This window comes from Physeter macrocephalus, chromosome 2 (assembly GCF_002837175.3).
Source record: "Physeter macrocephalus isolate SW-GA chromosome 2, ASM283717v5, whole genome shotgun sequence".
Classification (NCBI taxonomy): Eukaryota; Metazoa; Chordata; class Mammalia; order Artiodactyla; family Physeteridae; genus Physeter; species Physeter macrocephalus.
In genome coordinates, this window is record NC_041215.1 from 16,455,142 (window position 1) to 16,465,501 (window position 10,360).

Genomic DNA, 10,360 nt, shown 5'->3' on the forward strand with positions numbered 1-10,360 from the left:
CTTTAATTCTTCTAGATCTTTGTTAAACATTTTTTGCATCTTCTTGATCTTTGCCTCCATTCTTTTCCGAGGTCCTGGATCATCTTCACTATCATTATTCTGAATTCTTTTTGTGGAAGATAGCCTATCTCCATTTCATTTAGTTGTTTTTCTGGGGTTTTATCTTGTTCCTTCATCTGGTACATAGCCCTCTGCCTTTTCATCTTGTCTATCTTTCTGTGAATGTAGTTTTTGTTCCACAGGCTGCAGGATTGTAGTTCTTCTTGCTTCTAGGGCTTGTTCTTCTTTTTTTTTTTTTATTGTGTTTCACTTTATTGCACTTCCAAAATACTGTGGTTTTTTTTTTAACATCTTTATTGGAGTATAATTGCTTTATAATAGTGTGTTAGTTTCTGCTGTATAACAAAGTGAATCAGCTATATGTACACATATATCCCCACATCCCCTCCCTCTTCCGTCTCCCTCTCACCCTCCCTATCCCACCCTTCTAGGTGGTCACAAAGCACCAAGCTGATCTCCCTGTGCTATGCGGCGGCTTCCCACTAGCTAGCTATTTTACGTTTGGTAGTGTATATATGTCCATGCCACTCTCTCACTTTGTCACAGCTTACCCTTCCCCCTCCCCATATCCTCAAGTCCATTCTCTAGTAGGTCTGTGTCTTTATTCCCGTCTTACCCCTAGGTTCTTCATGACATTTTTTTTTGATATCTCATTGTAGTTTTGATTTGCATTTATCTGATGATTAATGATGTTCGGCATTCTTTCATGTGTTTGTTGGCAATGTGTATATCTTCTTTGGAGAAATATCTATTTAGGTCTTCTGCCCATTTTTGTTTTATGTTGTTTGTTTTGTTTTTGTTTGTGTGTGTTACGCGGGCCTCTCACTGCTGTGGCCTCTCCCGTTGAGGAGCACAGGCTCCGGACGCGCAGGCTCAGCGGCTATGGCTCACGGGCCCAGCCGCTCCGCGGCATGTGGGATCTTCCCGGACCAGGGCACGAACCCGTGTCCCCTGCATCAGCAGGCGGACTCTCAACCACTGTGCCACCAGGGAAGCCCCCTTCTGCCCATTTTTGGATTGGGTTGTTTGGTTTTTTGTTATTGAGCTGCATGAGCTGCTTGTAAATTTTGGAGATTAATCCTTTGTCAGTTGCTTCATTTGCAAATATTTTCTCCCATTCTGAGGGTTGTCTTTTGGTCTTGTTTATGGTATCCTTTGCTGTGCAAAAGCTTTTAAGTTTCATTAGGTCCCATTTGTTTATTTTTGTTTTTATTTCCATTTCTCTAGGAGATGGGTCAAAAAGGATCTTGCTGTGATTTATGTCATAGAGTGTTCTGCCTATGTTTTCCTCTAAGAGTTTGATAGTGTCTGGCCTTACATGTAGGTCTTTAACCCATTTTGAGTTTATTCTTGTGTGTGGGGTTAGGGAGTGTTCTAATTTCCTACTTTTACATGTAGCTGTCCAGTTTTCCCAGAACCACTTATTGAAGAGGCTGTCTTTTCTCCACTGTATATCCTTCCCTCCTTTATCAAAGATAAGGTGACCATATGTGTGTGGGTTTATCTCTGGGATTTCTATCCTGTTCCATTGATCTGTATTTCTGTTTTTGTGCCAGTACCATACTGTCTTGATTACTGTAACCTTGTAGTATAATCGGAAGTCAGGGAGCCTGATTCCTCCAGCTCCATTTTTCGTTCTCAAGACTGCTTTGGCTATTCGGGGTCTTTTGTGTTTCCATACAAATTGTGAAATTTTTTTTCTAGTTCTGTAAAAAATGCCAGTGGTAGTGTGATAGGGATTGCATTGAATCTGTAGATTGCTTTGGGTAGTAGAGTCATTTTCACAATGTTGATTCTTCCAATCCAAGAACATGGTATATTTCTCCACCTATTTGTGGAATGCCAGAGATTTCTGTGCATTAATTTTGTATCCTGCTACTTTACCAAATTCATTGATTAGCTTTAGTAGTTTTCTGGTAGCATCTTTAGGATTCTTTATGTGTAGTGTCATGTCATCTGCAAACAGTGACAGAATTACTTCTTCTTTTCCGATTTGGATATCTTTTATTTCTTTTTCTCCTTTGATTGCTGTGGCTAAAACTTCCAAAACTATGTTGAATAAGAGTGGTGAGGGCTTCCCTGGTGGCGCAGAGGTTGAGAGTCCGCGTGCCGATGCAGGGGACTACGGGTTCGTGCTCCGGTCCGGGAAGATCCCACATGCCGCGGAGTGGCTAGTCCTGTGAGCCATGGCCGCTGAGCTAGCGCGTCCAGAGCCTGTGCTCCGCAACGGGAGGCCACAGCAGTGAGAGGCCCACGTACCGCAAAAAAAAAAAAAAAAAAAGTGGTGAGAGTGGGCAACCTTGTCTTGTTCCTGATCTTAGTGGAAAAATGGTTTCAGTTTGTCACCATTGAGGACGATGCTTCCCCCCTTCGCCACCCACAGTCTCCGCCCGTGAAGGGGCTTCCTAGTGTGTGGAAACCTTTCCTCCTTCACAGCTCCCTCCCACCGGTGCAGGTCCCGTCCATATTCTTTTGTCTCTGTTTCTTTTTTCTTTTGCCCTACCCAGGTACGTGGGGAGTTTCTTGCCTTTTGGGAGGTCTGAGGTCTTCTGCCAGCATTCAGTGGGTGTTCTGTAGGAGTTGTTCCATGTGTAGATGTATTTCTGATGTATCTGTGGGGAGGAAGGTGATCTCCACGTCTTACTCTTCCGCCATCTTCCATAAGGTCCGCATATTCTTCTTAAATGAGAAAATTCTCCCTATTTTTGGATCAATGAAGCATTTACTTGTGATTTCTAGAAGTGTCCCAGTTTTTTCTTTCACGTTTCAATCTATAATGAATTGGCTTTTGCCCATGGAATACAGGGGAATACAATGTCTTTCCCAGTTAGATAACATTTTGTTAGAGATATATTTTTGGAGAGGTAACATCTTAGTGATTTTGGGTTATTTCTAAAAACATCTTTTGTATTTTCATTTATCTTATTCTCCTTCAATGTTACCCAACAAAAAATAAAAATTTTTCTCATGAGGATCATTAAATATCTCTTTCCTTCTTCTTTACTACCAAAATTAAATTTGTTCTGGAGGGAGCTAGATGCAGACTTCCAGATAGTCTTGCCTAGTGTAATCACATAAGAAGGGCTCAAGCCTACAAGCAGCAGGTTGTGACAACACATGTAAAATAATTGTCTTCCAGAGAAGCTCATTAGAGCCTCAATACCCAGAGTGATTTTGGGGAGCAGATCACATAGGAACTCTGCCTAAGCATAATGAAAGTTCAGACGCTCATAATGAAAAGCATTTATAATGTACCATAAACAGTTTAGACACACTGAGCCACTCATATCAGGTTGATGGGGTCACTCAACAATCCCAGTTCCCAGATACCAATGAAGGAAAAACATGGTGAGCAGGCATTCCTAAGTATCAGTGATCTCAGACCTGCTAGTAACTCTCTTCTGCACACTTCATAGTACGACATTGTTAGGAGCAAGCGCTACAGATCCACCATAGGAAGTGTAATTAGAGCTGATGCAAGCAGCTCAAGCAGGAAGTGGTTACTTCCTCACAAATTTAACAGCATCATGAACATGTGGAAATTATACATTTTTACTATGATCACTTAAAGTCTTACTGTTCTCTAATGGTAGGGTCCAGAGCACATTGGAAAAATTAAGAGAAATGCTATACAAATAAAAAAATATTTCCATTTTAAGACCATCAATCCTGTGAGAAAAATTTCTCAAGAACTGGGGATTTCTTTTTCTGTTCCTTAACTGAATGGATAAATTCTACCATTGTAATTACTGTGTGGGAACCTTTTCTCTGTCCTCCGCATGTGGACATCAGTAGGTTAGTGATCTTTTACAGAGACCAGCATTTAGGGAAGTTATGTGGTTGAGGGATTCCTATGCCCAGACGTTGCACCGTCATGTTACTGTGCACCACATGGAAATGAGAGAAGTGGAAAGGCAGCCTCTCAAGTGGCTGGTTGAGAATCACTGCCTCCTGTAATTGGAGAAGGGAAGTTTTATGTTTTTTAGAGAGAAGCACCACTGGACCCTTTGTGTTTTATAATGATGGGCACATTCACCATCAAACCATTGTGGTCTTCAGTGGACTCTGGTGCAAACTGCAATTCGTATTCAGTTCCCCAAGGTCAGCAAGGTCCAGGGTACACTGTTATGGTTTTGCCGGAAAATGCTCTTCTGGGATTTATCTTCTCAGTATATGCACATATATGTGGTAAAGATGGTGAGAAGCTACTCTGAGGCCCATGAATATAGGGATTTTGTGGAGGTCTAAGTTGTCATGCCTTCTTTCTCATGACTGAGTACTAACTTCGGAATAGCTTCCTAGCCCCATGAGATAAGACAGAGATAAAAACGAGTAACTGAATATCTGTCAAATATTTTTACAGGCAAGTTAAAGTTAATACTTTTCCACAAGATTATTTTTATTCAGCCAGTTGCATCTGACTACTTCTGATAGCCTAGAGTACTTTAGGACAATATGGCCAGCTGGGCCTAGTGATAAGCTGGATTTCCACAGGTCTACTGGCCTTGTCATGTTTGGTGATGGGAATGGAAGAAAAAGCTTCCAGTTCACTGTGGTTTTTTCCATTAAAATCTCATGAAAGGGGCTTCCCTGGTGGCGCAGTGGTTAAGAATCCACCTGCCAATGCAGGGGACATGTGTTCGAGCTCCGGTCCAGGAAGATCCCACATGCCGCAGAGCAGCTAAGCCCATGTGCCATAACTACTAAGCCTGCGCTCTAGAGCCCATGAGCCACAGCTGCTGAAGCCTGCACACCTAGAGCCTCATGCTCTGCAACAGAAGAAACCACTGCAACAAGAAGCCCACACACAACGAAGAGTAGCCCCCACTTGCCGCAACTAGAGAAAGCCCGTGCGCAGCAACGAAGACCTGACACAGCCAAAAATTAAATAAATAAATTTATTTTAAAAAAAAAACCTCATGCAAATGTGACCCTGTGTTTCATGGAGTGCTATGTGATAGATGTGGTGGGTATTAAAGGAGATGAATTTTTCTTACGAGGAGTTGATGATCTGGAAATATTTCTTTCATCTGGAGTTCACATTTCTCCAGTGTGCTCTGGATCCTACTGTTAGAGAATGACAAGACTTAAGTGATCACAGTAAAAATGATTTCCATGTGTTCATGATGCTGTTAAATTTGTGAGGAAGTGGTTATATAGAGAATAAGGATTTTGATGATCAAGTCACAGAATATTTTAATAACAGCATCATATGTGAACTTCTTGTGAATGGACTACAGATTCCCAGTACTGTCCATCTCACCCATCTTCCTGTACACATATTTGTGATGTTTTAGGACCCAGTGGCCTTTGAGGATGTGGCTGTGAACTTTACCTTGGAGGAGTGGGCTCTGCTGGGGCCTTCACAGAAGAAACTCTACAGAGATGTGATGCGGGAAACCTTGAGGAACCTGGCCTCAATAGGTAAGGATGATGACGTTCCTTCACTTAATCAATTAGAGAACAAGTGCTTCCTGCCCATCAATGTTGTTCTAAGATGTAGAATGGGGAAAGGGAATACTTTGGTAAGTAAATCATAGTTTGAGGTCATCAAAGACCTGTGAAATAATAATTTTCCTATAATTTACTGATCTTTTTGGTTCTGCATTTCAGGGGGAAAATGGGAAGACCATAACACTGAAGATCAGTACAAAAACCAGGGAAGAAATCTGAGGTGAGTTGCACTCACAGTTGAAAGCAGTGTCCCACAAGAGAATCTTCTTATGTCACGAAATTTAAAAACAAGTAGACACAAAAGGGCCCAGGTTCAAATTTATTTATTCTCAGAAAATTTTTACCAAAAAATGTTTTCTTAAGTGTGTCATGGATGCTCATTGTTTCCCAAATAGTTTACTTTGAAACATATTCAGAGACTGCATATATGAATATCACTATGATAATAGCAATGGTTGAGCTTTCTTGCAGAGCATTCAGTATATTCACTTTCAAACAATTTACACGGCGCAGAAAAATGTAACACTTTCCCGATAAATGATAAAAATGTAATACTAATATTTACTATAAAATCATTAACAAAGAAATTAACAGTGTGCTTCTAATTTTTAACAGAAGTCATACATTACAGAGACGCTGTGAAAGTGAAGAAGGTAGTCAATGTGGTGAAAACATCAGCCTTATTCCAAATCTTAATCTGAACAAGAAAAATTCTACTGCAGTAAAACCATGGGAGTGCAGTGTGTGTGGAAAAGTCTTCATGAGTCGTTCATCCTTTAATAGGCACGTTAGATCTCATACTGCACCCAAACCATCCAGGTATCAGGAATATGGAAAGAAGCCTTATAAATGTAAGGTATGTGGGAAAGCCTTCAGTTATCTCCAACCTTTTCAAAAACATGAAAGTAATCATGGTATAGAGAAATCCTATAAATGTAAGGAATGTGGGAAATCCTTTAGATATCGCCAATCTGTTCGAAAACATGAACGGACTCACACTGGAGAAAAACCCTATCAATGTAAACAATGTGGGAAAGCCTTTCGATATCATCAAACCTTTCAAACACATGAAAGAACTCACACAGGAGAGAAACCCTATGAATGTAAGCAATGTGGTAAAGCCCTCAGTTGTCCAAGTTCCTTTCGAAGTCATGAAAGGACTCATACTGGAGAAAAACCCTATGAATGTAAAAAGTGTAGTAAAGCCTTCAGTTGTCCCAGTTCTCTTCGAAAACATGAGAGAACTCATACGGGAGAGAAACCTTACGACTGTAAGGAATGTGGGAAAGCCTTCATTTCTCTTGGAAGCTTTCAAAGACACATGATAACACATACTGGAGTTGGACCTTATAAATGTAAGGAATGTGGAAAAGCATTCAATTGTCCCAGTTCATATAGAATACATGAAAGATCTCACACTGGAGAAAAACCCTATGAATGTAAGCAATGTGGTAGAGCCTTCAGTTGTTCCAGTTCCTTTCGAACACATGAAAGAACTCACACTGGAGAGAAACCTTATCAATGTAAGGAATGTGGAAAAGCCTTCCATTGGCTCACCACTTTTCAAGTCCATGTGAGAACTCACACTGGCGAAAAACCCTATATATGTAAGCAGTGTGGTAAAGCCCTCAGTTGTCCCACTTCATTTCGAAGACATGAACGGACTCACACTGCAGAGAAACCCTATGAATGTAAGCAATGTGGGAAAACCTTCAGTTCTCCTCTAGGTTTGCAAATACATGAAAGAACTCACACTGGAGAGAAACCCTATAAATGTGAGAAATGTGGGAAAGCATTTGTTTCCCTCACAAGCTTTCGGAGACACATGATGACGCACACTGGAGATGGACCTTATAAATGTAAGGAATGTGGGAAAGCATTTAATTGTCCCAGTTCATTTCGAATACATGAAAGAACTCACACAGGAGAGAAACCCTATGAATGTAAAATATGTGGTAAAGCCTTCAGTTGTTCCAGTTATGTTCAAGTACATGAAAGAACTCATACTGGAGAGAAACCCTATGAATGTAAGGAATGTGGGAAAGCCTTCATTTACCGCACAACCTTTCGAGGTCACATGAGAGTGCACACTGGTGAGAAACCGTATAAATGTAAAGACTGTGGGAAAGCCTTTAGTCGACCCAGTTCATACAGAAGCCATGAAAGAATTCACACTGGAGAGAAACTTCTTGAATGTAAGCATTGTGGGAAAGCCTTTAATTGGCCCACATCCTTACATAAACATGTCATGAGAATGCACACTGGATAAATTATAACTGATAAATACAAGAGAGCTTCCTATCTTAATACTGGGCTGGCCAAAAAGTTCATTTGGGTTTTTCTGTAACGTCTTACAGAAGAATGACCTTTCTGGCCAACCCAGTACATTCAAAGTCATGTGAAAACTCTACTGGAGAGAAATGCTATAACATGTAAATAATATGGGAAAGCCTGATGTAGATTAATTCACATATGGTCCAGAAAATTCATAACATGAAATAAATGTTTTAAAAGTTAAAAATATATTATCTTTATCAGTGGCTTATTCTGAAACTCAGTCTCTAATTATGGATTCTACTTGTTAATTTTCCAAATTTTGCAAATGAACACTGAGTTGAAACAATTCTGTAAGTACTCTTTAAGCAATAGTACATAAGCTTAGTAGGTAGTATTTTTCCTTAAATCAGCTTATAGAATTTTTGTCTTTCCATTTTGAAATCTGTTGGATCCATGGGTGAACTGGAATATAATTGTAACATGCCAATATTATATAATGTGCCAAAACATATAATTTTAAAGTTGTTCTGTAAGTAAAGGGGGCATGGAATAATGACACTGGTAGTTGTTGGGATTTTCCTATTGGCTTCATGTGGCAGGTACTGGATATTTCTTACACATTGTAAATATGCCTCATTAGAAAAACTTTTCTTTTGTCAGAAGAGCCACCTTCCATTTTCCTTGCTAATAAATAGCTGGCATAAATTTGTAAGTATGTGAAGTTTATCACAGTATAAAGTGTTATTAACATTTAAGTTCTGATTCGTTTTTGTAATAACATTGTACATTAATGGACCAGTAAGTCTTTATGTTTGCAAAAAGAAAAGAGACCTGTTACAGGACACTAAAATGTAGAATTGGAGATGCTCTCCTGGAATGTGTTATGTTAACATGGGTAATATGTTATGTTAACATGGGTAATATGTTGTGACCTACATTTTCTAGAACCTGTTCTTTTTTCATGGTTCCATGTTAGAATTCACCACTAGCCTCCCTTGCATGACACTTGGAAGGCAAAGTGAAGAAGGCCTTAGTTCTTGAGCCACACAGGAGTTTCACATATACCTGGTTCTAGCCCATTTTTCTGATTCTTTGCCCTGCCAGTCCAAAGTAGCCTCATTACCACCAGCTACATGACTTCCATTTTCTCAGACCTGTTGGTTTCCACAGATGCCTCCACAAGTTCCACAGCAAAGATCCCTCACAGTTTGGATTTTCCTGCAAGTCCTCATGTGTCCACCAGGCAACAAATTTAGACTGCTGTGGTTGAGAACGTTTTGTGAAGCACTGACTCACCTCTTCTCTATATTGTATTTGTATAAGGTCTAATTTGTATAGTAAACACATTGTTCTGTTGATATTGCTAGTGACTGTGTGTTCCTGATTCCACTATAGCAGCTACAGTGGTGCAGTCAGAAGAAACCATGTGGTTCTGTAGTGAGTTCCTCTACTTCTGTGGCCCAATCCTTCCATGTGAGAATTAGCACCTTCCTCTTATCAGATAGACTGTGGATATTTCCAATTACTCACAATTGAACGTAACTCCTCAGTACATTTTCAGTTATGATTGATATGTGATTGAAAACAATGTTCTTTTTTTGTCAAATGCTTCTATAGATTTTTCTTAGAAATGTTTTATTAACTCTTTCAAAAAAACTTGTATACTAACAAATATTATCTTTTCCATTTCCTAATAGGATATATTGAAACATCCCATTGCAATTGTGGATTTCTAGATCAACTTTCTGGTTTTTTTCAAGATAATCATTATACATTTTGATTCAGTATTACCATGTATATTCTTCCTCAGGCAAATTTTTTTTTCATAGTTACAATTTTTGTCATGAAACTGATTTCTCATTTGTTCTTAATTAAAAACTTCAATCATGGTTTTGTTAGTGCCTTCTTGCCAAAAACTGCCAGGTTCACACTTGTATTCAAATAGAGGGGCGTGGGGGAGGGATAAATTGGGAGACTGGAATTGACATATACACATTACTGTATATAAAATAGATAACTAATGAGAACCTACTGTACAGCACAGGGAACTCTACGTAAATACTCTAATGGCCTGTATGGGAAAAGAATCTATAGAGTAAACATATGTATAACTAACTCACTTCGCTGTACACCTAAAACTAACACAACATTGTACATAACTATACTCCAATAAAAATTTTTTTTGAAAAATTGATCAGAAAAAGCAATGTAAAAACAACAGAGGGGCATAATGAATCATCATAATAAGGATGAACACAAACCATAAATGATAATGGGTCATATCAGTAAGAGACTGTCCAAAAGGTCTTCTTACAAGATTTGAACTTGTGTTAGGTATTACCTCCTTTTCCAATCAACTGAGGCTTTGAGTTCAGGTAAATTGTCGAGAACACAAACCTGACAAGGGACAAAGACAGGGTTACTATTCCAAGCAAGGCTTTCTTGCTCAGAAGCTACTCTTGATGCTAATTTTTCAGCATCCCTCTTCTACTAGGCACTGTAGACTCAAATCATACACAATTTAGCATAAATAGGGCACTACACACTCTGGATATATAGGTGTGAAACA

General features: G+C 39.4%; 1 protein-coding gene across 6 annotated transcripts in view; it reads left to right on the forward strand.

Annotated features, from left to right (window-relative positions):
- The window catches only part of LOC102992637 (zinc finger protein 564), a 48,371-nt gene extending 38,691 nt beyond the window's left edge, over nt 1–9,680 (forward strand). For 3 of the 6 annotated variants that reach the window (XM_055080742.1, XM_055080744.1, XM_055080745.1), the window contains 5 exons: nt 5,358–5,484; nt 5,674–5,734; nt 6,130–6,370; nt 8,452–8,499; nt 8,962–9,482. In XM_055080742.1, the coding sequence (XP_054936717.1) occupies nt 5,358–5,484; nt 5,674–5,734; nt 6,130–6,370; nt 8,452–8,499; nt 8,962–9,120 (636 nt within the window). In that variant the 3' untranslated portion in view covers nt 9,121–9,482. The other 3 variants (XM_055080751.1, XM_055080752.1, XM_055080748.1) reach the window with 3 other exon arrangements.
- The last annotated feature ends 680 nt before the right edge of the window (nt 9,681–10,360 follow it).